This window comes from Carcharhinus amblyrhynchos, chromosome 20, assembly GCF_965287045.1.
Source record: "Carcharhinus amblyrhynchos chromosome 20, sCarAmb.v2.hapA, whole genome shotgun sequence".
In the NCBI taxonomy this organism is placed as follows: domain Eukaryota; kingdom Metazoa; phylum Chordata; class Chondrichthyes; order Carcharhiniformes; family Carcharhinidae; genus Carcharhinus; species Carcharhinus amblyrhynchos.
In genome coordinates, this window is record NC_137343.1 from 32,247,981 (window position 1) to 32,275,768 (window position 27,788).

The following is a 27,788-nucleotide window of genomic DNA, read 5'->3' on the forward strand; positions in this document are numbered from 1 at the left end:
TTAATTATTCAAAAGAATCTTTAATGTGCATGTGTAACAAGCCTTTACATATTCTGAAAGAGAATTTCTATACACCAACTTTTACATTCTGTATGTTTTGTTCTATTAATTTTAGATATAACTATAAAACAACCAGAATAATGAAGTGAAAACAATCTGATAAGCAGTGCACTGCTGACAGTACATTAAGTTCAAATGATTTCCAAACTGATCTCTGGGAGAGCTGCTGAACGGAAGCTGGGCAGTTCCTCACACAAAGGAATGAAAACTTTAAGGCTGGCACCTGCTTACTTGCCTTAACATTTAGTACAGTGCAGAAAGGATGAGGCCTCTAAGGGTTACTTATCTGTTCTTTGGTCTGAAAGGGAGGGTAAGTCCACAGAGGAAGTTAAAAGATAAGAAAAATGGTGCGCTTAAAACAGATACAACTGAATTATAAAGACAGATGACCAGAAGTTAAAGCAGTGGGGAGAATGTAGTTCGGGTTCAGCTTTTAGATAGAGCAGGAACTGAAACTGATGGTAAAGGGAAGTGACCAAACACAATCGTAGTTTTGTAGCATAAACAACGAGTAACTTTAATATGTATGTTAATAACTTGGCTGTCCCACTAGCAGTTGCATTCAAACAGATTAATTTCAGTCACAATGGAGCTTTTTCTCAGTTATGTTGAGACTTGTATGGTTGAAAGTATTCTTCTTTATGTGAGTATAGTTACTAATTCAGGTTGTTATTGTGTTACTGGATGGCCCATTGTTATGTATTTGATATCATAAATAATAGGTTAGCAGCTGCCAACATGTCAGTATGTTTCAAGCCCACAATAAATTAAACAGCAAATTAACAATTGTGGTGGAAAATTGTGCAGCTTAGTTGGAAGGATGTGGAGAGTGGGAGTCAATACGATGTCTGATACAAAAGCACTTTTAACAGGGCAAGAAAAGGGAAAGGGGGAGAGAGAGAGAGAGAGATGAGCCTTAAAATAAATCATAAAAACTTCAAATTTGAAGGTGGATACACCCAATTGGAACACAGGAAATGTGTCAGAACTGATGTAGTAGCCTATATAGCATTGAGTGCACCATTTAAAGGGGCAGGGGGGAAAAAAAACTTTTATAGGACTGAAAGTTTAGAAGGGAACTACACTGGTTCTAGATTCCAATACTTAATTCTCACCAAAGATTAAAAAAAAGTTTAAAAATTTCTAAAAGTGAAGATGAGCCAAGCTATTTTGAGTGGAATCTTGCTTGTAGCAATCCGCTTGATACTGTCCAAACTCCTTTGTTTGTTTCATGGTTTAATATTAAAGATCTTCCTGTGGGACGGCATCTGCTTGGATTTTTCTCACTCTGGTTTTGTGTTTTTACTATTTACAAATGGCAGTTGTGTCCATGTTCAGAAAACGCACGTGCATTTTGGCTTCTATCTTGATATCCTGCATTATCTGAAAAAGGAAAGGAACTACTATTTGACAATTCACTTGCAGTATTTTGCAATGTTTCTGAATATATATTTCCTTAATAGCAATAATGTCTGACATTCAAAAATGCTATTTAGACAAGTTTAGATACAATTTTACCTTTTATCGTTGGTGATTTGCTGAGGGCTCTAGGAGCAGTATGCGTCATATTCTTATCAGAATGCAGAACCTTATAGTCAAAGGTGATCATAAAGCTATTGCCAGTAATAGCAGATTCTTATCAATCACTGGTTGTTTTATAAATCATAGCTTTAAATTTTCTTTAAATTGCAAACAAAAAAGTGTATGTAAAATTGATTTTGATATTGATGCTAATCATCTGTTGTAAACATGTCAGCAACACCTACAGTATCATGAAATAGAGCAGAAAGAGGCCATTCAGTCCATCTCGTGTGTACTGCCCTTCTGAAGGAGCAATTCACCTTGTGCCATTTCCTCATAGCCATGCGTCTTTTTCCTTTTCAGATAATAGTCCAAGTTCCTTTTGAATGCCTCAATTGAATCTGCTTCCACGACATTCTCAGGTAGTATGTTTTAGATCCAAACCACAAATTGCACAATTTGTTTTCACTATTCCATTGCTTCTTTTGCCAATTATCTGAAATCTGTGCCTTCTAATTCTCGATCCACCAGTGGGAACAGCTTCTTTCTACCTACTCTGTCCAGTCCCCTTTTGAATACCTCTACCAAGTCCCCTTTAACCTTCTTTTCTCCAAGAAGAACAATCCTAACTTCTCCAAGCTATCTCTATATCCAAAGCTCTCTATACCTGGAATCATTCTCATGAATCTTTTTCTGCACTCTCGCTAATACCTCCACATCTTTCAAAGTGCTCCAGTTGAGACCGAATTGATGTTTTGTACAGTTTTAAGATAACTTCCTTGCTTTAGTAAATTGTGCTATGATTTTGAAGCTCAGATGTTCTGTACTTTATTAATCACTACCTTGACCTGTCCTGTCACCTTCTGATGATTTAAGCAACTATACACCCCAGTCCCTCTCTATTCCCTTTAGAATTGTGCCCATAATGTTGTCTCTCTGCCACCTTCTTACAAAAGTTAATCACTTCACATTTCTATGCTTTAAATTTCATCTGCCACTTTTCCACTTTACCAACCTGTCTGTCTTTCTGAAAGTCTACACGCTGCCCAATTCACAATGCTTCATGTTTTGTATCATCCGCAAGTTTTGAAATTGTCTTGTACACCAAGGTCTAAGTCAATATGTATATATCAGGGATAAGCCAGGGTTCTAACTCCCCTTTCTCTAGTCTGCAAAAAACACCGTTCACCGCTACTGTCTCTGCCCTGTCACTCAGCTAACTTTGTATCCATGAGCTGTAACTTTGCTTGCAAGTCTGTGGCACTTTATTGGAAGTCCATATATGCCACATCAACAGCATTATCTTCATCAATCCTTTGTTGCCTTAGTTTTGATTTATCAAATCCATGCTGGCTTTCCTTAATTGACCTGCATTTGCCCCAGTGGCAATTTTGTCCCGAATTATCATTTCTTAAAGCTTCCTCACCACTGAGGCTAAACTAAAGCCCGAGACTTATTTTCTAGTTATACAGATGACCTCAGGGAGAAAGAAAGTAAACAAAGCAGATAAAAAGAAGCAGCACATTTCAGTTCTATTTAGCCAAATGTTACTAATGGAATACTCAAAGATTTAGTCATGAAACCTCTTCAAAATATTTACAAAAAATCTTGAAGTTACTGAAAGCTACACTAATGGAATTTCAGACTAGTTTTCTAAATCATGAGATTAATAGGTTATGTGCTGTGTTCAATGTATAACGCAAAGTTAATGCCTTAAGTTCATAGGTAACAGTCCTAGTTTTAAGAATGTATGCCAGTTAATGGGATTAAAACTTAAGCATTTGGTTTGCTTGGTGTGGATTTTTTTTCTGATTTTGTGGAGATTAAAGTTATAATAGTGGGAGCAGGAGGATATTGATAATTTTGAAACAGTAAATCTGAAGTTTTTTAGTTGTTTCACAGGATGTGGGTGTCGCTGGCAAGGATGGCATTTATTGCCTATCCCTAATTGTTCTTGAGAAGGTGGTGGTGAGTTACTTTCTTGAACCACTGCAACCTATATGGTGCAGGTAAACCCATAGTGTTTTTAAGAAGGAAGTTCTAGGATTTTAACTGAGCAACAGGTACAGCAAAAGGTTTCAAGTCAGGATGGTGTGTGATTTGAAGTGGAACTTGCAGGGTAGTGCCTTTCCCATACATTCATTTGCCCTTGTCATTCTAGATGGCAGAAGTGTTGGGTTTGGTAGGTGCTGTTGAAAAATCTTTGGTGAGTTGCTGCAGTGCATACTGTGGATTGTACATATTGCTGCCACTGTGCATTGGTGGTGGAGGGAATAAATGTTTAATGTGAGAGTGGGTGCCAATCAAGCAAGCTGATTTGGCCTGGATGGTGCTGAATTGAATGTTGTTTGAGCTGCAGTTATCCATGTGGTGACTAGGGAATTTTCACAGTATCTTAATTATCGTGTTAATGTAAGCCTACTTGTGACTATAATAAATAAACTTTAAAGTGGAAGGTTTCCATCACACTTCTGACTTTTGCCCTATCGATGGTGGACAGACTTTGGGGAGTCTGGAGGTGAGATACTGTCCACAGAATTCTTAGCCTCTGACTTGCTCTTGTAGCTACAGTATTTATATGACTGATGCAGTTCAGTTTTGGTCAGTGGTTACCCCCAGAATATTGATAATGCTGGATTTAGTGGATGGTAATGCCACTGCATGTGAAGGGAAGATGGTTGGATTCTCTCTTGTCATTGCCTGGCACTTATGTAACTTGCCACTTATCAGCCCAGGCCTGACTGTTGTCCAGGTCTTGCTGCATTTGGGCAAAGAGCACTTCAGTATTTGAGAGGAGATGGTGTGAAACACTGCTGAACAAGGTACATTAGTTCATGTGGCAGGAGTGCAGAATTAACCTTTCCTATAGAAAATTTCCCTTTCCTGAATACACCACAATTTGGTAGATATCATAATCACATTGGTAGCTTTTCTGAAAACTGTAGGACTGAAGCAATATTGTGACCAATCACAACTATCTGTCTATATCACTGGATGTGCAGTGTTACTCATGAATCAGATGTTACATTATTTCATGGGACAGAGTTGTTATAGGGAAGTGGGGACAACTGTCCATTTCCACTGCAAGAAATCAAACCAAAGATTGTGACCCATGTCCTGTTTTCTGGCGGGGAAAATAATTACTATTTTCCTTACCATTGTTAGTTCGACAGGTAAGTGTTTCAAAAGCGGGCCCAATCTGTGCCCAAAGTGGAAACTCGGTAATTTGTATTTTTTTAAAATGTAAGAAATCTAATTTTGAGCTGACTTTATGAAGAAGAGTAATAGAGATTTAATTAGTGCAGCTTCTGCTTATTTAACTAACAAACTTTTTTTTGTCACTTTCTCATAGTTACAGGATTCCACTGTGTTTGGAACATGAATTTTTAACCAATCTCAGCCTGTGGCACACAAAGGCTGTGTGTGTGTGTGTGTGTGTGTGTGTGTGTGTGTGTGTGTGTGTGTGTAGATCCACCATTTTCAAAGTAATTATAGATAAAGCCTTCCAATTAGCATATCTGCCATGCATTGCAAAGCCAGGGTCATATGTCCATCTGGTTTTCATGTTCATGAACCAACAACAACAACAGATACAATGCAAAAATTGTAATCAAAATGGCCACTTTTTTTCTTAACTGCTTACTGGTAACTTTAATAACTTGTCCCAAGGGTAGGAACCAGGCTTCACGAGCACGTGCCAGACTAAAGACAAGCTCTCCTCAGCAACTATCATCTGATGACTTCAGAATATGCCAGTGATAACAATTAATATCCAAGCTAAAGTATTGGAGAACTCGAGCTGCAGTTTGTTGTATTCATTCATGGGATGTGAGCATTTGCAGACTGGGCCAGAATTTATTATCCATCCCTAATTCCCCTTGAATTGATGGCTTGCTCAGCCATTTCAGAGGGTATTTAAGAATCAGCCACATTGTTGTGGATCTGGAGTTATGTATAGGCCAGAAGTGTTTTTTTTACAATGATTGACAATTTCATGGTCATCATTAGCCTTCTAATTCCAAATTTTATATTGAATTCAAATTTCACCAACAGTTGAGGCGGGATTTGTGATGTGGAGATGCCGGCATTGGACTGGGGTAAACACAGTAAGAAGTCTGACAACACCAGGTTTAAGTCCAGCCAATTTATTTGATAATAAACTCACTAGTTTTTGGGGTCTGCCCTTCGTCTCCATTCACCTGACGAAGGGCAAACCCTGAAAGCTTGTGAGTTTACTATCAAATAAATTGGTTGCACTTAAGAAGTCTGACAACACCAGGTTTAACAGGTGGGAATTGAACAGGGGACCCCTGAGCATGATGCTGGGTCTAGCGACAATACCCACTACACCCACCTGTTAAAGGTATGAGAAAGATCTTCATTGATTGGCTAGGGTGAAGGACTGAGTTGAACAGTGTTCCTTTGGTGAAAACAGGCAGATCTGGTCTTGTGTCAAAGAGAACACCACAATTGCACATTGCCTACTTCAGATTAAGGACAATTTCACAAAGATGTTTTGTATGAATGGTGCATTTGACGCTGCTGATAAATTCAAGCTCACGTCTTAGACATGGTGATAACAGTGAAGTTGGGACTGTCGGCAGTATCTGAGGAGCAAATGGTATTAAATACTGCTGAACAAGATACATTAGTTCACGTGACAGGATTGCAGAATTAACTTTTTCCATAGTCAAGTTTGGAAAAATTCACTTTCAGGGATACACTACAATTTGGTCAATGACATAATCACATTTGTAGCTTTTCTGAAAACTGTACAGCTGAAGCCCAATGGATAGGAGGAGAACTGGGTATGGACAGCAAGTTGACCCCTTGCCTACAGGTACTGCCATTAAAGAGAAAGTCCAACAGGTTTATTTGGTGTCACAAGCTTTCGGAGTGCTACTCCTTCATCAGATGAGTGGAGAGTTGGGTTCACCTCTCAGCTGATGAAGGAGCAGTGCTCCGAAAGCTTGTGATACCAAATAAACCTGTTGGACTTTAACCTGGTGTTGTGAGATTTCTTACTGTGCCCAACCCAGTCCAACGCTGGCATCTCCACATTAAAGATAAGTATGTGTACATGAATTAGGAGGGGTTCAAGGTTAGAATTGTGGGGGATTTCCAAGATGATAACGCAGGGTGGGGTGGAATGAGGATCCTTTAAGCTGTATAATGGCTGTATTGTGCCAGTAGGAGTAAAGCCAAAAGAGTGCACATCTGCAGCTGAGGACTGTCGAGGAGAGGGTAATAATAACATTTGAAATGGCTGAGGCTGAGAGTTTAAGGAGGACAGAGATAGAATGCTATAATCACAACCATAAATGATCTTTGAGGCAGTCTTGGGGCTGTAACTAAATTGATGGATTCTTACATGGTTTGAAGCAGAGTATTCAAACAGGAGTACACTTCTGCCTTTAAGGGAAAGGCCATCATATCGCAATTTTAACAACAGACTGCTTCCTTTAGGAAAGGGTATGAGAATGTAACCATTCTATTATCATAGAATCTTACAGTACAAAGAGGCCATACACCCATCATGTCTGCACTGACCACAAGCCCACCCAGGCCCTATCCTATGCATTTACCCTAGCTAGTTCCCCTGACACTAAAGGTCAATTTAGCATAGCCAATCCACTTAATCTGCACATCTTTGGACTGTGGGAGGAAATTGGAGCACCTGGAGGAAACCCACACAGAAATGGGGAGGATATGCAAACTCCACACAGACGGGGCCCAAGCTGGGAATTGAATCTGGGTCCCTGGCGCTGAGAGACAGCAGTGCTAACCACTGTGCCACACCTAGAATCAGAACTTATATTACACGCAAATTACTATTTTATAATAACTAACCTGCAACTTACTTTGAGCAACACAATGGATTATTGAGTATCACCATAACATAGACTTCTAATTAATTTTGGAGTTTGGCAGACAAATTTGTCTATCTGAATTTTAGTGTCTTCCATTAATTTACTAATTTCTTCATAATATAAATCACTGATTATATTTGAACATTTCCATAGTTTAGCCTAGTAGCTTGCAGGCTATTTCACAGTTAATCACATTGCTGTGGATCTGGAGTCACATGGCAAGCAAGGATGGCAGATTTCCTTCCCTAAAGAACATTAGTGAACCGGGTGGGTTCCATGATTGATAATGGCCCTCTGAATCCCAGATTTTTTTTAAATTCAAATTTCACCATATACCATAGTGGGATTCAAACCCAGGTTCCCAGAATCAGGATCTGGATTTCTAAGATGGATTAATAATATGCAACTGTTTACAATATATATTAATGACTTGTGGGAAGGAAGCAAATGTATGTCAGGCAAATTTGCAGATGACAAAAATGGGTGGAAAGGCAAGCTGGCAGAGGGATACAGTTTACAAAGAAATATTGATATGTTCAGTAAGTGGGTAAAAAGTTGGCAAATGGAATATAAGGTGGGAAAATGTGAAGGTGTTCATTTTGGAAGGGAGAACAAAGAACTGAGTATTATTTAAATGGAGACAAACTGCAGAAAGCTGCAACACAAAGGGACTTGAGGGTACTTGCGCACAACACACAAGAAGTTAGCACACCGGTGCAGCAGGTAACCAGGAAGACTAATGGAATGTTGACCCTTATTTCAAGGGGGTTGGAGTATAAGAGTAGGGGACTTTTGCTGCAGTTGTACAAGGTACTGGTGAGACCACATCTGGAGTACTGTGAGCAGTTTTTGTCCCCCCTATTTAAGGAAATATATTCACTGGTGGCAGTTCAGAGAAGGTTAACTAGGATGATCCCAGGTGTGGAGGGATTGTCTATCAGAAAAGGTTAAACAGGTTGGGACTCATTGGAATTTAGATGAATGAGAGGTGATCTTGTTGAAACATATGGACTTAAGGGGCTTGACAGGGTAAACGCTGAGATGTTTCCCCTTATGGGCGGATCTAGGAGCAGAGGACATAGTGTGAGAATAAATGGGCGCCAATTTAAGGCTGAGATCCTTTGAAACTCCTTGCCATTCAGCTGTGGGACAGAGTCCTCATGAACATTTAAGACTGAAATAGAGAGATTTTTGATCAAGAAGGGAATCAAGGGTGACAGGAAAGGGCAGGAAAGTGGACATGAGAAATGTTGGATTAGCCATGACTCTATTGAATGGTAGAGCAAGCCCACCCTTGTTCCCATTTCTTATGTCTGGAGCAGGAAAGCAAAAGGTAAATGGAATAGATTAAATATAAAGAATAAAAGGTTAAGGTAGCTAGATAAAAAGTTAAAATATAAAAGAAAAAAGAGCCAACATGATGCCACATAAACAACTCTGTTTTAAGTTAAATGATTTTGGTAGTTCAGGGTTAATACTGTTGCAATAAAACTGAACTTGACATTTGACTACCTATTTCAACAACGTTATATTTAGCGTCAGTGTGAACTGAAAACTATCAAAACCGGTTGACCTAGCAGTTACTCAGAATCTGTCTTTTATAGAGTGTAATATCGCTGTATTACATTATCAGTTTTGCAGAAGGATTCTTTCACTTCAGAAATGTTACATTCATTTCATTTATTTTTAAGGGAAACATATACAGACCTTAAGGAAGTCATTAAAGGTTATTCCATCATACTGTTGATCAGGTTCCTGGAGAAATTATTAAAAAATAAAAAATTAATATAAATGACAAAGGTAGTACAAGGGTGAGCATATTTTGTTTGGTCAGAGCTAAGACATTCATCAGAAAGTATAATTTAATATAGCTTATGTGTTCACAAGTAGGCTTACATTATCACTGCAATGAAATTACTGTGAAAATCCCCTAGTCTGGCACCTGTTTGTGGATACATTGAGGGAGAATTTAGCACAGCCAATGCACCTAACCAGCACGTCTCTCAGACTGTGGGAGGAAACAAGAACACCTGGAGGAAATCCACATACACACAGGGAGAACGTGCAAACTCCACATAGTCAGTCACACCATTTGCAACCTAAAATTATATATGACATGCTATGTTTAGAGAATTTACATCATGCCATCTTTAATATTAATTCTGGGGCTGTGGATGTCGCTAAAAATTCTTCTGAGGAGGTAGTGGTGAGCTGAACCATTCTGCCTGTTGTGAAGGTGCTCCTATAATCCTGTTAGGAGTTCCAAGACTTTCACCCAGCGATGGATGATGTATGTCCAGGTCAACATAAGCTACAACTGGGAGATGGGTGTTATGTTCATTTGGGTGTTCCAATACACCTGCTTTTGTTCTTTGAGGTGGTGGAGATCTTTGCCTTGGGAGGTGTACACAGTGTAGCAGTGTTTAGTAAGTGGACTGCTTCGTCCTGGATGGTATCAAGTTTGTTGAGCGTTGTTGGAGCTGAGCTCTTCCTGCAATGACGGATATTTCCAGCACATTCCTAAATCATGCCTTGTAAAAGGTGGAGGGGTTTTAGGAATCTCTGCACTGGTAACCAACAAATATGTCTCACCAGAACCTAAAATATGTTAACTTGTCAATTGTTTACCATATTTTTAGTGCTCATATACTTTTATCAGCTTCTGGAATAAGAGTTTTTTTCAACTTGCTTTGCTGTTCTTTGTGCACTTAAATATCCTTTACTGTTGTTTCTTTTATACACATTGAATTCAATTCCAGTTGCCCTTTTAAAGGGTTGCAATGGAATATCAACACTTTTACTGTGTTATTTTGTTCATGTGACTTCCAACTTAGTAATAAACATTGTGTATCTATAATCCCAATTTTGTTGTTGGAAAGTCAGTTTATTGTAAATCTGCTTGCAAACATGTCTATGTCATTTGTTACTTTTACATTTACAGTATAAACATTGGTGAATTTGCTTGACTTAACATTTCCAAGAAACTTCTTAACTTTTCATTCCAAGATAGGAGACAGTTTCTGTGAAAACACAAAATATATATGATCTAACCGAATGGCCCAAGGCCTCTGTAGTTACAGCCTGTGACTTCCTTGCCTCAACCTGCCACACGTTATTACCACTATAATTAGTAATTACAGCTTCCAGGGCAACAAGACAACATGCAATTACATAGGAGACTTATTGGTGAGCTGCGTAGGTTTTTGCACCTTCCAGTTCATTTGCACATAATTTTCCATCAATACATCCCGTAAACAGTACTGTGAAAATGAAAAAGGCTTTTCGACCCAAATAAGTAAACGTCTTCATAAAATAGGCGTTAACATCCAAATGTTTAGGTTGAGCGAGAACTTTGAAATGATCTGCCTAGGATTCTAAACTATTGATGGATAATTGATTGTGATTGAGGAGGAGATGAATGAGCATTTGGAAAAGACAAAGCTCAATCCACCATTGTCAGCGTGGTTTTATTGAAGGGTATGGGATGGGATGTTGGCACTTACTGCAAAGGGACTGGAGTATAAAAGTAGTGAAGTGTTGTTGCAATTGTATAGGGTGCTGGTGTGTTGATATTCTTATTTGAGGAAGGATGTGGTGGCGTTGGAGGCAGTTCAGTGGAGGTTCACCAGATTGATTCTGGGGTTGATGTATATAAGGAGAGTTTAAACAGTTTGGGCTTGTACTTGTTGGAGTTTAGAAAAATGAGAGAGGATCTGATTGAGATATATATAATTTTAAAAGTAAATGTCGATCAAATGTTTCCTCTTATGGGGCAATCTAGAAGACAAGGTCACAGATATAGCTCGAGAGGCAGTAGATGAGATGAGGAGGAATTGCTTCTCGCAAAGGGTGGTGAATTTGTGGAACTCACTGCTCCATAGCATGGTGGAGTCTGAATCATTAAATGGCTTCAAGAAGGAAATAGGTATATTTCTTTTAAAAAAAAGAAATAAGGGGATGTGGGGAGGTAGATTTGAGACTAGGGAGAGATTAACCATGATCTTATTGAATGGAGGAGCTGGCTTCAAGGGCTGAATTTGCCTACTGCTTCTAATTCCTTTGTTCCTAATTGTCCTAACTGCAGAGTGGCATTACAGCAGATAGTATTGATTCTTCAAAATTGCCCTGGGAGCTGTAAAGAGATTATGGGAGACTTTAAGTCTTAAAAAAAGAAAATCTTGCGTTCATAGCATCTTTCATTCCTGTGGCAGATTCCCAGAGGGCTTTACAGCCTATGAAGTACTTTAGAAGAGTATTTGTTGTTGCACTGAATGAAGGAATGGGATACAGTAGACAGAAACAGACTGTTATCGGTGATTGAAGGGTCTATAATGAGGGAAGCATTGAGATGCCATCCTAAATCTCTTGCATTTAATGTTGAGGGGAAGTTGTGAAATGCACAGCTGGATTTAGTGCTTGAAGCACTGGGCATGTCAAAGTTTAATAGCAGCACAGACAGGTGGCTGAAAGGACAAAGAGACATGGGATTAGCACAGCCACATGGCTGAGACTCATGTATGGGATGAAAACTCATACAGGTTTTTAAAATTTTCATTTACAGGATTTGGACTTTGTTGGCAGACCTTGGATTTATTGTGCTTCCCTATTTGTCCTTGAGAAGATGGTAGTGAGCTGCCTTCTTGAACTATTGCAGTACCATGTAGGTACATACATCGTGCAATTTGCTTTTCAAAGTTTATTTATTAGTGTCATAAGTAGGCATACATTAACACTGCAATGGAGTTACTGTGAAAATCCCCTAGTTGCCAGTCGTGTGCCTGTTTCGGTACACTGAAGGAGAATTTAGCATAGTCAATGCACCTAACCAGCACATCTTTTGGACTGTGGGAGGAAACCGAGCACCTGGAGGAAACTCAGACACGGGGAGACTCCACACAGACAGTAACCCAAGCCAGGAATCAACACCTGGGTCCCTGGTGCTCTGAGGCAGCAGTGCTAACCACTGTGCCACTGTGCTGCCCAAGAGGGAGTTGTAGGATTTGATCCAGTGATGTTTAAGGAATGGCAATATAGTTCCAAGTCAGTTTGTCAAGTGACTTGAAAGTGATGATGTTTCCATACATCTGCTGCCCTGCTACATGGCAAAGGTTTAAATGTGAAATCAAGGGAGCCTTGGCGAGTTGCTGAAGTTCATATTGTATATGGCACACATGACTGTCACAATACTCCAGTAGTTAATGTTTAAACTTATGGGAGTGATTCCAATCAAGCAGATTGTTTAGTCTTAGGTGGTGTCAAAATTCTTGGGCGAATTTGGAGCTGCACACAAATCAAAAAGTGGGGAGTATTCCATCAAACTGTTGACTTGGGGGTGGGCCTGGGCAAGATGCTCATGGAGTTGGTGCAGATTTGATAGGCTGAATAGCTTCCTTCTGCACTGTAGAGATTTTATGGTTTCCAGGCTTATTGCTGCGTAAACCCTTATGTGGGAACTTCCTGGGGGATTCCCCAGCGCATCAGTGGGATACCCCCAAATGTGACACCAGGGAACCCAGAAGTTATGGGCCAATATAATAGGAGGCAGAGAGTGGGGGTCAATGGGTGCTATTCGGATTGGCGGTTGGTGACTAGTGGGGTGCCCCAGGGGTCGGTGCTGGGGCCTCAGCTATTTACCATTTATATAGATGATCTGGAGGAGGGAACCGAGTGTAGGGTGTCGAAATTTGCTGATGACACCAAGATTGGGGGAAAGGCAAATTGTGCGGAGGGTGTGGAGAGTCTGCAGAAGGATCTAGATAGGCTGGGTGAATGGGCCAGGAAATGGCAAATGGAATTTAATGTTGGCAAGTGTGAGGTGGTCCACTTTGGTAGGAAGAATGGTAGGAAGGACTATTACTTACGTGGCGAAAAACTGCAGCAGGCGACGGTGCAGAGGGACCTCGGGGTCCTTGTGCATGAGTCGCAAAAACCCAGCCTGCAGGTGCAGCAGGTGGTCAGGAAGGCGAATGGGATGCTGGCCTTCATAGCGAGGGGGATTGAATATAAAAGTAGGGAGGTCTTGCTGCAGCTGTATAGGGCATTGGTGAGGCCGCAGCTGGAGTACTGTGTGCAGTTTTGGGCGCCGCACCTGCGCAAGGATATTTTGGCCTTGGAGGGAGTGCAGAGGAGGTTTACTAGGCTGATACCGGAGTTGAGGGGGTTGAGCTATGAGGAGAGGCTGAATAAACTAGGCTTGTACTCGTTAGAGTTTAGAAGAATGAGGGGAGATCTCATTGAGACGTACAAGATGATGAATGGGATGGATAGGATAGAGGTGGAAAGACTCTTCCCGCTCAAAAAAGACAGTAGGACTAGGGGGCACAGCCTCAAGATAAAGGGGGGGCAGTTCAGAACGGAGTTGAGGAGGAACTTCTTCACTCAAAGGGTGGTGAATCTCTGGAATTCTCTGCCCGTTGAAGTGGTGGAGGCTGCCTCGCTAAATATTTTTAAGAAGCGGGTTGATGGGTTTTTGATAAGAGAGGGGATTAAGGGTTATGGGGAGAGGGCGGGAAAGTGGAACTGAGCCACGACAGATCAGCCATGATCTTATTGAATGGCGGGGCAGGCTCGAAGGGCCAGATGGCCTACTCCTGCTCCTATTTCTTATGTTCTTATGTTCTTAATATGTACATGTGGCATAATTCTGCCCACAAAGGAAATACACAGCAGAATCTGCCACAAAAGGGAAACCCAAAACGCCTGACTTGCAAACAGAAATGTTAGCAAATAGACTCCCTATTGACATCCAGAAAAATGTACGTTACAATTGCTTCTGCTTCGCATCATATCAGAGCCCTGGTTAATGCACTGTGCTGTATGCATTTACTTTGATTTCACAAGATAGAAGAAAAACAAGATAAACAGGGTATGAGTAATCTTCATAACTCAAACCATAAGGTGCAGCACTCACTTGTACAGATTGGACAAATAGCATGTCTTCTTTGTCTCCATTTACCAAACAAAACAACACTCAAAATTTCAGTGGTCCATAATATGACACCAGCGGTGGATGCTTGCTTCAAGGAAATTTACCTTGAAACCAGAAAATGCTGGATAAACTCAGCAGCTCTGGCAGCATCTGTGGAGAAAAAAATCACAGTTAACTTTGAGTCCACATGACCCTTCTACAAAACTGTAAAAGAGTCATGTGGATTAAAAATGTTAACTCTGTTTCTCCACAGATGCTGCCAGATCGGCGAGTTTATCTAGCATTTCTGATTTTATTTCTGATCTATAGCATTTGCTTTAATAAAATTAAATGATTGTTACGTACAGCAGATGAGTGTTATGCTTCGATCTGTCTCTCTCCTGTGCTCTCAGCTTTAACTTGGGTGATCCGTCACTAAGTCAGAGGCTAGTTATTTATAAATATTGCTACACTCACAGAAAAAGCAGACCTTATACAATTAGGAGTAACTAAGTTTTTAATGGTGTAATAAGTGATCAATTTTCTGACCAGCCTCCCTTCCCCAGAAAAATTAACTTTATAAATTGGGATTCTCAAGCTCTCAAAAGGAGATGAATGTAGAATTTAAAATATTTTAATAGTCTTCCTGTTTTTCTCTCCTCTCCCCTCCCTTAATCGAATCTTTATTTTCTTTTGCACAATGATTTATGTTTAATTTATAATTCTATTTTTTTTTGCAGTTTGCATATCTTAGTAATGATTCTTCAACCGCCTGGTTTCAATCACAGCACACATTCACTGGAGAAGGTGCCAAACTTAAACAGATGCCAGATGACTGGAAGTAATTGCTAACAAGCCCACTAAATGTCTGCGGCAACTGTGTGCACTTTGAATAGCAAAAGCTGTTCCATCACTGCGCACAGCAGAACTCGAATCATTACCCGGTCATTTCATCAAATCAGAATCCTACAGTGCAGAAGGAGACTATTCAGTCCATTGAGTCTACACAGACTCTCTGACAGAGCATCTTCCTTATGCCCTATCCTTGTAGCCCCATGTATTTACTTCACTAATCCCCCGACACGTACTGGGACACTAATTTAGCATGGCCAATCATCCTAACCTGCACAGCTTTGGACTATGGAAGGAAACTGGAGCACCCAAAGGAAATCCACGCAGACGTGGGGAGAATGTCCAAACTCCACACAGTCACTCGAGGCTGGAATCGAACATGGGTCCCTGGAGATTGGAGGAGCAGTGCTAACTACTGTGCTGCCATGATCTCACTATTTTTCTTGGGTCTTATCCTGTCCAGGCTGGCATTTGCTTATGTTGCTTTAGTGACTACACTGCATTTTCAACACTTAAAAGGCACTATATAAAAATCCAAATTCAGGCATCGCTTCAGAAATTGGCCAGAAGCAGTCCTATTTCATTAACTGTCTGCAGGTTATTCCTTCAAACTGGCCTTGAACTGTTTTGATGCAGTTAGCGTGTGAGATGTGAAGCAGACAAGGAAATGAATGTTGGGAATATTACACACTGGCACAAAAAGGCCTCCTCCACATACCTACGTTTAGCCTGTGCTGCGCACTGAAACACTGCAAAGTTAAGACGGGGAATGGAGGAACTATTTTAATTACAATTTGTATACTAGTGTAGTCAACAAGGTAATCCAGTCTCCAAAGACTGGGTATATCCAGCTGAGTTTATGCAGTTGGTGTCAATCCTCAAACATGCAAAAATGCAAATTGTGGATCGACAGCTTGTACAATGTACACAGTTGTTTCATTCTGAAAAGATGTCACTGTATTCTACTCACGTAGCTCTGTTTCTCAAGTACTTTATATAAGGGCATACATTTGCAGTGATCAATTTGTATCAAAATTAATTAACTTACACTTCTATTGGAGGTGATTGCTGATGTTAATGGTGAATGCCAAGCCAGAGGGAAGAAAGGGAGGAAGGAGGCAAAACAGTACAGCTTATGAGGATTTAGAAGAGAGATAACAAGGTAACAGTGCAGATATTAAAGAAAAGAATTTCAGAAGGTTGGGAATGTTTGACTGAAGGAGAAGCAGTCAAAGCTTTACAGGGAGTGGTAAACTAGAAATTAGATTGTGTTAAGAGTATATAAAGGTGTGTGCAAGTTTAAGTTTATTTCTTAGTGTCACAAGTAGGCTTACATTAACACTGCAATAAAATTACTGTGAAAATCCCTTAGTCGCCACACTCCGGCACCTATTCGGGTACACTGTGGGAGAATTTAGTATGGCCAATACACCTAACTAGCATGCCTTTCAGACTGTGGGAGGAAACTGGAGCACCTGGAGGAAACCCACACAGACACAAAGAGAACGTGCAGATTCCGCATAGACAGTGACCCAAGCTGGGAATCAAACCTGGGTCTCTGGTGCTGAGGCAGCAGTGCTAACCTCCCACACTGAGATAGAGGAAGTATCTCTATCCTAACTGAAGACAGACCCACGCTATCTTAGAAAAGAAAATGCCTTAAAAATAATGGCTTGTATTTTCTGTGTTTGTCAGCCTGCAGGTAACACCCATCCATTTGAATGGAAGGGAATTGGCAGGCCCACGAGTGAGAAAGTGAAAAATTACGGTCAATGTGTCTCACTATATAAAAAAAATAAACACAAACATCATACATAAAAAGCTTTTAACACCATAGGCAGTAAAAGAAAATAAATGTTATCTTCTTTACCAGCAGGGAGTTTTACCTTCAGAAGGTCAGATCTCCAACTGTTTGAAGTATGCAATTCTGAGTGTTGAAACCCCCGTTGTTAAAATTGCGTACAAGCCTTTTGTATTAAAACATTCAACACCTCTTTAACATCAGGAGTGAAAAAGCACAATGGGAGAAAATATAATTCTGCTGGAGTCGTGTGCATCAACCTAAAAATTCCTTCTTTATACACCCCAGTACAAAGAGCCATTATCAGCTTTTATTAAGTATGTAGTGTTATACATTTCCCAAATCTTTCACAATTATTTTCAAAGTTTTTTTGCATTTTAAGTGCCAAATTTAAGTCACCTCTCAGGGATGTAGAATAGTTCAGTGTACACACACAAACATGTATTCTTCACTCAGATATCCCAAATACCCTCCTTAAATAGAATATGTATCTGGGGATGTAGAATTTGGTGCCCCTGTTCTGTCCTGAATGCCAACCATTTAATAGCCTCACCAGTATGTCACCAGAAAGGTCACACAGTTGTCTTCTCCTGCCTTTACGTGTGATCTACAAGTATTACAACTGTGCGGAGAGTGGTTTGAGGGGAAAATGAATCAACTATTAAAATGACAGAACTGGGTGAACGTGAATCTAAAATGTCACAAACCATTTCTCCTACGCAGATGTTTGCAGCCTCCATCATTGCAGCATCTGCGATCGACGAGGAAGTCTTTTCTGTGTTTGATGTCTTGGATAACAGTTCATCTATAATCTGAATAAAAAGTAGACAATGTAGGTTGAAAATGCACTACAGGGGATACGGAAGATCTATCAATGAGGTAGAACGCAGTACATTTATTCAGCTTTTTCAGATCACGAGAACCAAAGTAATAGTTTCAAATGCAAAGACCAAATTGTAGCTTTTAATTCACTCATTCTTATTGTTTATATCATAGCAAATGGTCTCCTTCTGTGCCATATCAACTCTATGATTCTGTTGCGTATTCATGTTATTTCTAGCGTTTCCTCACTAACAGATTTGCAGTGGAACAGGGGCACTTTAAGAGGTCGACTATGTGACAAGATCAGCCATTTGCACGTGCAAACGGTCAGTCTATTTTAGCAGTATGTAGTACAAAATAAAGATCTTTGTTTAAACTTTCAAACCCTGCAACCTATCTTTTAAAAGCACCACATAGAAAACTGGTGACGAGGTGGTTTGATCACACTTGTAACCTCTCCAAAACAAAAAAAAGGAAAAAGTCTGACGGCATTGTAGACACCTGACACATTGAAATCATCGCTATGTGAAAGCTTGTGAGGGAGGAGTGTCAAACAATCATTGTAGTTGCTGGAGGAACCAAAAAGCAATCAAAGATTCGGGCTAAAACAACTTTGGAAAGAAACTTGCCACATGCTCTGCCTGTAAAAATGTGTAACGACACCCAGAGCACCGTGAGGAGCAAGAACCCTGCAAAAACATTGTAGAGTTGGGGGTGTTGTACAACACAAAGGAAAACAGACTGAGCTCAGGTTTGCCTTGTTCTGGGGAGTAAGGAAGCAAGGTTGTGAAAATGATGTGGTACATCGTGCTCACGCAGGCCCTTTCCAGAGTAAAGGCTGCGGAAGGTTTTGGTGCCATGGGACCGTTTGGTGAGAAATACAGAGCAATGGAGCTCACATCCAGAGAGCTTTGACTATGTTGTCCAAACGAACAACATTGTGGCACATAATAATAGTCTCAACTTCCCTGCGCATAATGGGGGGAAAGCATTTAACCCCCTGAGAAGTCTGGTACAGCCAGAAAATGTATTCAGATGGTACAAAAAGAGTGCGAAAAAGGACTTGAGTCACAATCCAAAACGTACTGGATATTGCTGGTGCAACAAGCCATCACTGGGTCACTTTTTTACTGAATGGAGAGTGGTGAAAATGGAGGGGGACAAACTGGAGCCGCAGTTTCTTTGATACCAGACAATGTTTGCCAAGAAAAGCTTTGACATATTGCCTTGAAACCCTCGAAGATAGTGTTAGAAGCCTATATTGGAGAATCGGTTCCATTAAGGGGCCATATTGATGTAACTGTGAAGTTGAATGGACAATCCGTAGACTTGCCCTTGCATATTGTTAAAGGAAACTGTCTGGCACTAACGGGAAGAACCTGGCTGGAAAACAGCAGATTAAACTGGGCTGAAGTGAGTCTCATGTCACAATTCATGGCAGAACCAACCAAAAGCCTAAAGGGTCAAAAAGAAAATGTTGATCAGAATATTGAATTTGATGATCAACGATGAACAAAATGAACGGTGGAGCAGGCTCGAAGGACCGAATGGACTATTCCTGCTTCTAGTTTCTATGTTTCTAGTAGTTTGTCATGTTTTGTGATTTATTTGTGGGGTTGTTTGTTTTCTACTTCCAATAGTTTTGAATTTTCGGACTGCAGCAGTGGCTTGACAGATATTTCTCACTGTTCACTCTACTTCACTGTACCTCTCTGCCGCGCAGCTCGCCTTTCTGGATGGCATCTCTTTCTTTTAGCCGTGACACTTCTTGTTCTTGCTTTGTGTTCATAATCATTTTCACTTTTGGTCATCATGACTATTCTTCCCTACAGCTTTTAACTCTAGTTATCACCCCACTTCTTCCTAACATGCCCTCATTAATGATGTTATTTCTCCTACTCTATCACTTGATTGTTGCCTTTCACCTTTTCACATAGGTTCCTAGCTTGTCCTTCTCATCAGCACTCTAATTCCTTCCACATTGTTCCTGTCATTCCCACCATTGGCGCTTGCCCACTATGCCCTTAGATGTTATAATTTTCCTTTCCAGCCTTTACTTAAACATCCTCAACTCTCTCTTCAGGCTTTCCCCTCTTATATTGCCCTCTTCTACCATGTCTATTTTGCTGTCTCTAATTTGCCTGCTGTCCTTCTTTTGCTGCCTCTTTTTCCGCTGGCCTGTTTCTCTTACTATTGTCTCCCCTTCCCTTGGTCTCAGCTTGCTGTTACTGCAATACCTTCTGATCGGTCCTACCTGTTCTCTGTCCAGGTGTTACCTCATTTTACTGAACATTATGGACAGCATGCTGCATTCAGTTATTTATCACAATCACAGAACATAGAACATTACAGCGCAGTACAGGCCCTATGGCCCTCGATGTTGCGCCAACCTGTGAAACAAATCTAAAGTCCAACTAACCTACACTATTTCAATATCATCCATATGCTTATCCAATGACCCTTTAAATGTCCTAAATGTTGACAAGGCCACTACTATTGCAGGAAGGGCATTCCACATCCTTACTACTCTGAATAACTAACCTACCTCTAACATCTGTCCTATACCTATCACCCCTCAATTTAAAGCTATGTCCCCTCAAACTGGCCATCATCATCTGAGGAAAAAGGTTCACCCTGTCCACCCTATCTAATTCTCTAATCATCTTGTATGCCTCTATTAAATCACCTCTTAACATTCTTCTCTCTAATAAAAACAGCCTTAAGTCACTCAGCCTTTCCTCATAAGTCCTTCCCACCATACCAGGCAACATCCTGGTAAATCTGCACCTTTTCCAATTCCTCCACATCCTTCTTATAATGTGGCGACCAGAACTGAACGCAATACTCCAAGTGCGGCCGCAACAGAGTTTTATACAGCGGCATCATGACTCCGAAACTCAATCCCTCTACCAATAAAAGCTAACACACTGTACGCCTTCTTAATAACCCTATCAACCTGGGTGCCAACTTTCAGAGATATATGCACATGGACACCGAGATCTCTCTGCTCATCCACACTATCAAGTACCTTACCATTAGCCCAGTACTCTGTATTCCTGTTACTCCTTCCAAAGTGAATCGCCTTACAATTTCCCACATTAAACTCCATTTGCCACCTCTCAGCCCAGCTCTGCAGCTTATCTATGTCCCTCTGTAACCTGCAACATCCTTCCACACTGTCCACAACTCCACCGACTTTAGTGTCATCCGCAAATTTACTAACTCATCCTTCTATGCCCTTATCCAGGTCATTTATAAAAATGACAAACAGCAGTGGCCCCAAAACAGATCCTTGTGGTACACCACTAGAACTGAACTCCAGGATGAACATTTCTCATCAGCCACCACCCTCTGTCTTTCAGCTAACCAATTTCTGATGCAAACCACAAAATCACCCTGAATCCCATGCCTCTGTATCTTCTGCAATAGCTTACCTTATTAAACGCTTTACTGAAATCCATATACACCACATCAACTGCTTTACCCTCATCCACCTCTTTGGTCACCTTCTCAAAGAACTCAATAAGGTTTGTGAGGCATGACCTACCCTTCGCAAAACCATATTGCCTATTCCTAATCAAATTGTTACTTTCTAGATTATTATAAATCCTATCTCTTATAATCCTTTCCAAAAAACTTTGCCCACAACAGAAGTAAGGCTCACTGGTCTATAATTACTAGGGTTGTCTCTACTCCCCTTCTTGAACAAGGGGACAACATTTTCTATCCTCCAGTTTTCTGGCAGTATTCTTGTAGACAATGACAACATAAAGATCAAAGCCAAAGGTTCTGCAATCTCCTCCCTAACTTCCCAGTGAATCCTAGGATAAATTGCATCTGTCCCATGGGACTTATCTATTTTCACACTTTCAATGAAAAAATGTTTGATCAACACGCTAACTACAAACATTCACTCCCTCCACCAGGGAGGGAGAAAGGGAGACACAGAGAGACACAGAAAGGGGTAGAAAGGCAGAGAAACATAAGAGATAGATAAAGAGTCAGAGAGACAGAGAGAGAGGAAGGAAGAAAGAGAGAAAGAGAGAGGTAGAAAGGCAGAGAAACATAACAGAGATAAAGAGACAGAGAAATTCTTTCTCAAGAATGTTAAATTCCTATGACTGAGTTCAATTCTTTTTTTCCCATTAATTATTCCGAAAGTGGGCAATAATTAGTATTTGTGCCAATGTATAACATTACTACAATATACAGTATAAATAAGATCCAATTCAGGTCTTTGCTGCTTACAAATAATAACCTATAAATGACTTTAGTTGGCTTTATTGATTTGTCCTTTAGGTTTAGCAGTTAGGTACCATCTTTTCAGGCATCCTGTATCACATCCAACTGGTCAAAATTATGTAGTATCAAATGTCATGACATTTGCCTTTAAACACTTTGATTTTAAATTGTGAGTCTAAAAAATACCTCTCTTAATTCTTCCAAAGTGATTTTTCCATCTCCATTGGTGTCATACATACGAAATAAAACTGGAAGAGATGCAAAATACTTTAAATTAGTGCAGAAGAGTTTTACATTACCTAACACTGAGGTCCCCAACAAATGTGCACAGAAAATTTGTTAGTTATATAGAAGTATTAATTTACAAACAACTCAGTGTAATTAAGCAATTAATTATGTTAAATTGGAAATACTTTCAGAGTGCTCATGGTCTGAGCAGCTGATAAAGAGAAGAATTAAAACATAATCCTTTGTTTCTGAAAATAACATCACAGTTACAATGTTAAATGCAGTTAAGTCAGGTCATTGCTCTGTTACAAACTTCTCATGGAATCATAGAATCCCTGCAGTGCAGAAGGAGGCCATTCAGCCCATCAAGCCTGCATCGACAACAATCCCACCCAAAGCCCTATTCCCATAACCCCACATATTTAGCCTGCTAATCACCCTGATACTAAGGGGAATTTAACATGGCCACTCAACCTAACCTGCACATCTTTGAAGTGTGGGAGGAAACCGGAGCACCTAGAGGAAACTCATGCAGTCACAGGGAGAAGGTGCAAACTCCACACAGACGGTCACCCGAGGCTGGAATTGAACCCAGGTCCTTGGTGCTGTGAGGCAGTAATGCTACCATGCTTCCCTATACATTTTTGTGTACCTTTTAACAGCTGTAAGAGTGTGAAAGAGGTAGAAGGGATAAACCAAGGAGCCGGACTATCTTATGGTCAGGGAGACTTAACAGAGATTTCACAAACAGGATCAAATAGCGCAAAAGGTGGATTGTTCTGTAAATTAAACCTGGTTGCACTCTATGTGTAGTAATTGTCCTCTTTGGTATAAAACAATATTCTGCTTCATTTTCCCTTATTCCCTTAAGCATAAAAATTACTGGTGCAATGCCGAACACAAACAACAATTTTTTCTTATTGGCTAAGCTGCTGTATTTTCTTCCTTAATGAAATGCCGTCTGACATAACCTAACATCAGTTTTCTGCAGCAGTACCTGAATGTGAAGGGAAGGGTTAGGACAAGGGTCTTAAAGCATCTGGCTACCACAATTGTCTCCTGGAGTTGTGCTGCACTCCAACAGATGGCAATGATGGGCACAGACAAACTTTGAATGAGAACATGGAAATTTCATAAGAACATAGGAACATAAGAACTAGGAGCAGGAGTAGGCCATCAGGCCCCTTGAGCCTGCTCTACTATTCAATAAAATCATGGTTGATCTTTTCATGGACTCAACTCCACTTACCCGCCTGTTCACCATAACCCTTAATTCGTTTACTGTTCAAAAATTTATCTTTCTTGCCTTAAAAACATTCAATGAGGTAGCCTCAACTGCTTCACTGGGCAGGGAATGCCATAGATTCACAACCCTTTGTGTGAAGAAGTTCCTTCTCAACTCAGTCTTAAATCTGCTTCCCCTTATTTTGAGACCATGCCCCCTAGTTCTAGTTTAACCTGCCATCTTCTCTATTCGTCTCATACTCTTATATGTTTCTATAAGATCTCTCCTCATTCTTCTGAATTCCAATGAGTATAGTCCTAATCTACTTAGTCTCATAAGCCAAACCTCTCAATTCCAGATCAACCTACTGAATCTCCTTTGCACCCACTCCAGTGCCAGTATATCCTTTCTCAAGTAAAGAGACCAAAACTGTACACTGTTCTCCAGGTACGGCCTCACCAGCTGCAGCATAACCTCGCTGTTTTTAAACTCTATCCCTCTAGCAACAAAGGAGGAAATTTAATTTCCCTTCTTAATTACCTGCTGCACCTGCAAATCAAACCCTTGTGATTCTTGCACAAGGACTTCCAGATCCATCTGCACAGCAGCAAGCCGCAATTTTTAACCATTAAGTAATAGTCCATCTTGCCATTATTCTTACCAAAATGGATGACCTCACATTTACCAACATTGTACTCCATCTGCCAGACCCTCGCCCACTAACTTAGATTATCTATATCCCTTTGCAGATTTTCAGGTCCTCTGCACAAAATGCTCTGCCACTCATCTTAGTGTCATTTGCAAATTTTGAAACACTACACTTGCTCTGCAACTCCAGATCATCTGTGTAAATTGAAAACAATTGTGGTCCCAACACTGATTCCTGAGGCACACCACTAGTCACTGATCGCCAACTAGGAAAACCCCCATTTACTCCCACTCTTTGCTTTCAGTTAGCTAACCAATTCTCTATCCATGCTAATACATTACCCGTGTACCTTTATCTTATGTAGCAATCTTTGGGTGGCACCTTGTCTTCTGGATGTGGTGTATTTGGATTTCCACAGGTTCCCCATTGTCCATTGAGAATGGAATGTTCTCAAAGAATTCCACCAAATTAATGTTTGGATGAGATTTGAGGGCTCAGGCAGTGCACTAGAAAGCTTTAGATTGGCTAGGAGGGAGTTGAAGAGGGAGTTAAGAAGGGCTAAAAGAGGACATGAGAAGATCTTGGCTGATAGGATTAAGGAGAATCCTAAGGCATTCTATAGGTATGCCAGGAACAGAAGGTTGGTCAGGGCAAGATTAGGGCCAGTTACAGACAGCAGAGGGAAGTTGTGTGTGGAACCGGAGGAGATTGGAGAAGCATTGAACCAATATTTCTCTTCGGTGTTCACGCAGGGGGACATGAATATAGCTGAGGAGGACACTGGGTTGCAGGGGTGTAAAATAGACAGTATTACGGTTGATAAGGGGGATGTGCTGGATATTCTTGAGGGGCTGAAAATAGATAAGTCCCCTGGTCCGGATGGGATCTACCCTAGGATTCTCTGGGAGGCTAGAGAGGTGATTGCAGAGCCTCTGGCTCTGATCTTCAGGTCGTCATTGGTCTCTGGTGTAGTCCCGGAGGATTGGAGGATAGCGAATGTTGTCCCATTGTTTAAGAAGGGGAACAGAGACTTTGCCGGGAATTATAGACCAGTGAGTCTTACTTCTGTTGTGGGCAAGGTTTTAGAAAAAATTATTAGGGATAGGATTTATAGTTATTTGGAGTGTAATGAATTGATTAGAAATAGTTAGCATGGTTTTGTAGCGGGTAGGTCGTGCCTTACTAACCTTATTGAGTTTTTTGAGAAGGTGACCAAAGAGGTGGATGGGGGCAAGGCAGTTGACGTGGTATATATGGATTTTAGTAAGGTGTTCGATAAGGTTCACCATGGTAGGCTTCTGCAGAAAATGCAGATGTATGGGATTGTGGGTAATCTAAGAAGTTGGATCAGGAATTGGCTATCAGATAGGAGACAGAGGGTGGTGGTTGATGGAAAATATTCATCATGGAGTTCGGTTACGAGTGGTGTGCCTCAGGGATCTGTTTTGGGGCCACTGTTGTTTGTAATCTTTATTAATGATCTGGATGAGGGTATAGTTGGGTGGATTAGTAAATTTGCTGATGACACCAAAGTCGGAGGTGTGGTAGATTGTGAGGAAGGGTGTCATAGTCTGCAGGGAGACTTAGATAGGTTGCAGAGCTGGGCCGAGAGGTGGCGGATGGAATTTAATGCGGAGAAGTGTGAGGTAATTCACTTTGGTAGGAGCAACAGATGTGTCGAGTATAGGGCTAACGGGAGGACTTTGAATAGTGTGGATGAACAGAGGGATCTAGGTGTATGTGTACATAGATCCCTGAAAGTTGGGAATCAAGTAGATAAGGTTGTTAAGAAGGCGTACGGTGTCTTGGCGTTTATTGGTAGGGGGATTGAATTTAGGAGTCGCAGCGTCATGTTGCAACTGTACACCACTCTGGTGCGTCCGCACTTGGAGTACTGTGTGCAGTTCTGGTCCCCACATTACAAGAAGGATGTGGAGGCTTTGGAGAGGGTGCAGAGGAGGTTTACTAGGATGTTGCCTGGTATGGTGGGGAGGTCCTATGAGGAGAGACTGAGGGATTTAGGGTTGTTTTCGTTGGAAAGAAGGCGGCTAAGAGGGGATCTTATTGAAACATATAAGATGATTAGAGGTTTAGATAGGGTGGATAGTGATAGCCTTTTTCCTCGGATGGAGAAAGCTAGCACGAGGGGGCATGGCTTTAAATTAAGGGGGGGGTAGCTACAGGACGGATGTCAGGGGTAGGTTCTTTACCCAGCGGGTGGTGAGGGATTGGAATGCCCTGCCTGCTGCAGTTGTAAATGCGCCTAGTTTGGGGGCGTTTAAGAGATCTGTGGATAGGTTTATGGACGAAAAGGGATTGGTATAGGCTAGTGGGTCATTGTTTTTGTAACTGGTCGGCGCAACATCGTGGGCCGAAGGGCCTGTTCTGTGCTGTAATGTTCTATGTTCTATGTTCTAATCAAACATGACTTTCCCTTCATGAACCCATGCTGCGTCTTACCAGTGGGACAATTTATATCCCTCATTCTCATTCTCACTCATTTTCATTTCTTCACACTAGTGGCATGATGGCACAGTGGTTAGCATAGCAGCCTCTCAGTACCAGGGATCAGGGTTCAATTCCAGCCATGGGTCACTGCCTGTGTGGAGTTCACACATTTTCCCCGCATCTGCGTGGGTTTCCTCCGGGTGCTCTGGTTTCCTCCCACACAGTCCAAAGACATGTGTGTGAATTGGCCATGGGAAATTGCCCCTTAGTATCCAAAGATGGATTAGCCATGGTAAATGCTACAGTGCTAGGGTGGGGTATTTGGGTCTAGGTAAAATGCTGTTCCGGAGAATCGGTGCAGACCTGATGGGCTGAATAGCCTCTTTCTGTACTGTAGGGATTCTATGATTCTTAACTCTGTTGCAGCATTTTCAGTATATGGAAAAACTCCCTGATTTCGTGTCTGAATGTAACACATGTCCATTTTCTGACCCAGAGCGTTATGGGTAACTGACATCCTGGACTGGTATTGATGAGTGACTGAAATTTCATTACCTGTGATATCGGATGTTTTATTTATTTTATGCTACTGTGTGAACATCCTGGCCCCAATATCAACAATGGAAATAAATCAAGCTCAGGTATTCAACAGTAAAAGCCAACGAAGAAAGAGCAGAAACAGATTGCACAGGGATTCTGCTTAGTTGTGGATGAACAGAATCACTTCCAGGTCATATTAAAGAAGGCCTGCATTTATAGAACATCTTTCACAACCTCAGGAGTGCTTTATCACCCGTATATACTTTTGAGATGTAGCCATTGTTTTAGGAAATGCATCATTGCACACATGGAGTGAGTACACACCAAACGTTAGTAGATGTGGATTAGGGAAAAATTGATTCAATTTACATAAAACTATACAATGTGAAATAAGAAAATAATCATTTGTATTTATATAGCATCTTTCACAAAATAGGAGTGTCGCTTTAATTCTGAAGTGTGGCCATTACGTAAGGTGGAGGAACACGGTTGCTAATTTGCACTCAACATTGTCCCACAAAAAGCAATGAGGTAAATGACCAGATAGTGGTGTTGGGCAGAAGTGCAAATATTGACCACTACATGTCACGTATGTAGCTGGCTGAAACCACTGGCCAGGGGTG

The 27,788-nt window shown here is 40.9% G+C and overlaps 1 protein-coding gene across 1 annotated transcript in view; it reads right to left on the minus strand.

Moving 5' to 3' along the window:
• tesca (tescalcin a) overlaps nucleotides 1–27,788 on the minus strand; it is a 41,999-nt gene continuing 14,211 nt past the window's right edge. Inside the window, exons 5-8 of the mRNA XM_080208394.1 lie at nucleotides 22,262–22,323; nucleotides 17,719–17,823; nucleotides 9,159–9,206; nucleotides 1–1,443 (exon numbers count right to left, since the gene is read on the minus strand). Coding sequence (XP_080064520.1) covers nucleotides 1,366–1,443; nucleotides 9,159–9,206; nucleotides 17,719–17,823; nucleotides 22,262–22,323 — 293 coding nt within the window. The 3' untranslated portion in view covers nucleotides 1–1,365. The remainder of the gene's footprint in view (nucleotides 1,444–9,158; nucleotides 9,207–17,718; nucleotides 17,824–22,261; nucleotides 22,324–27,788) is intronic.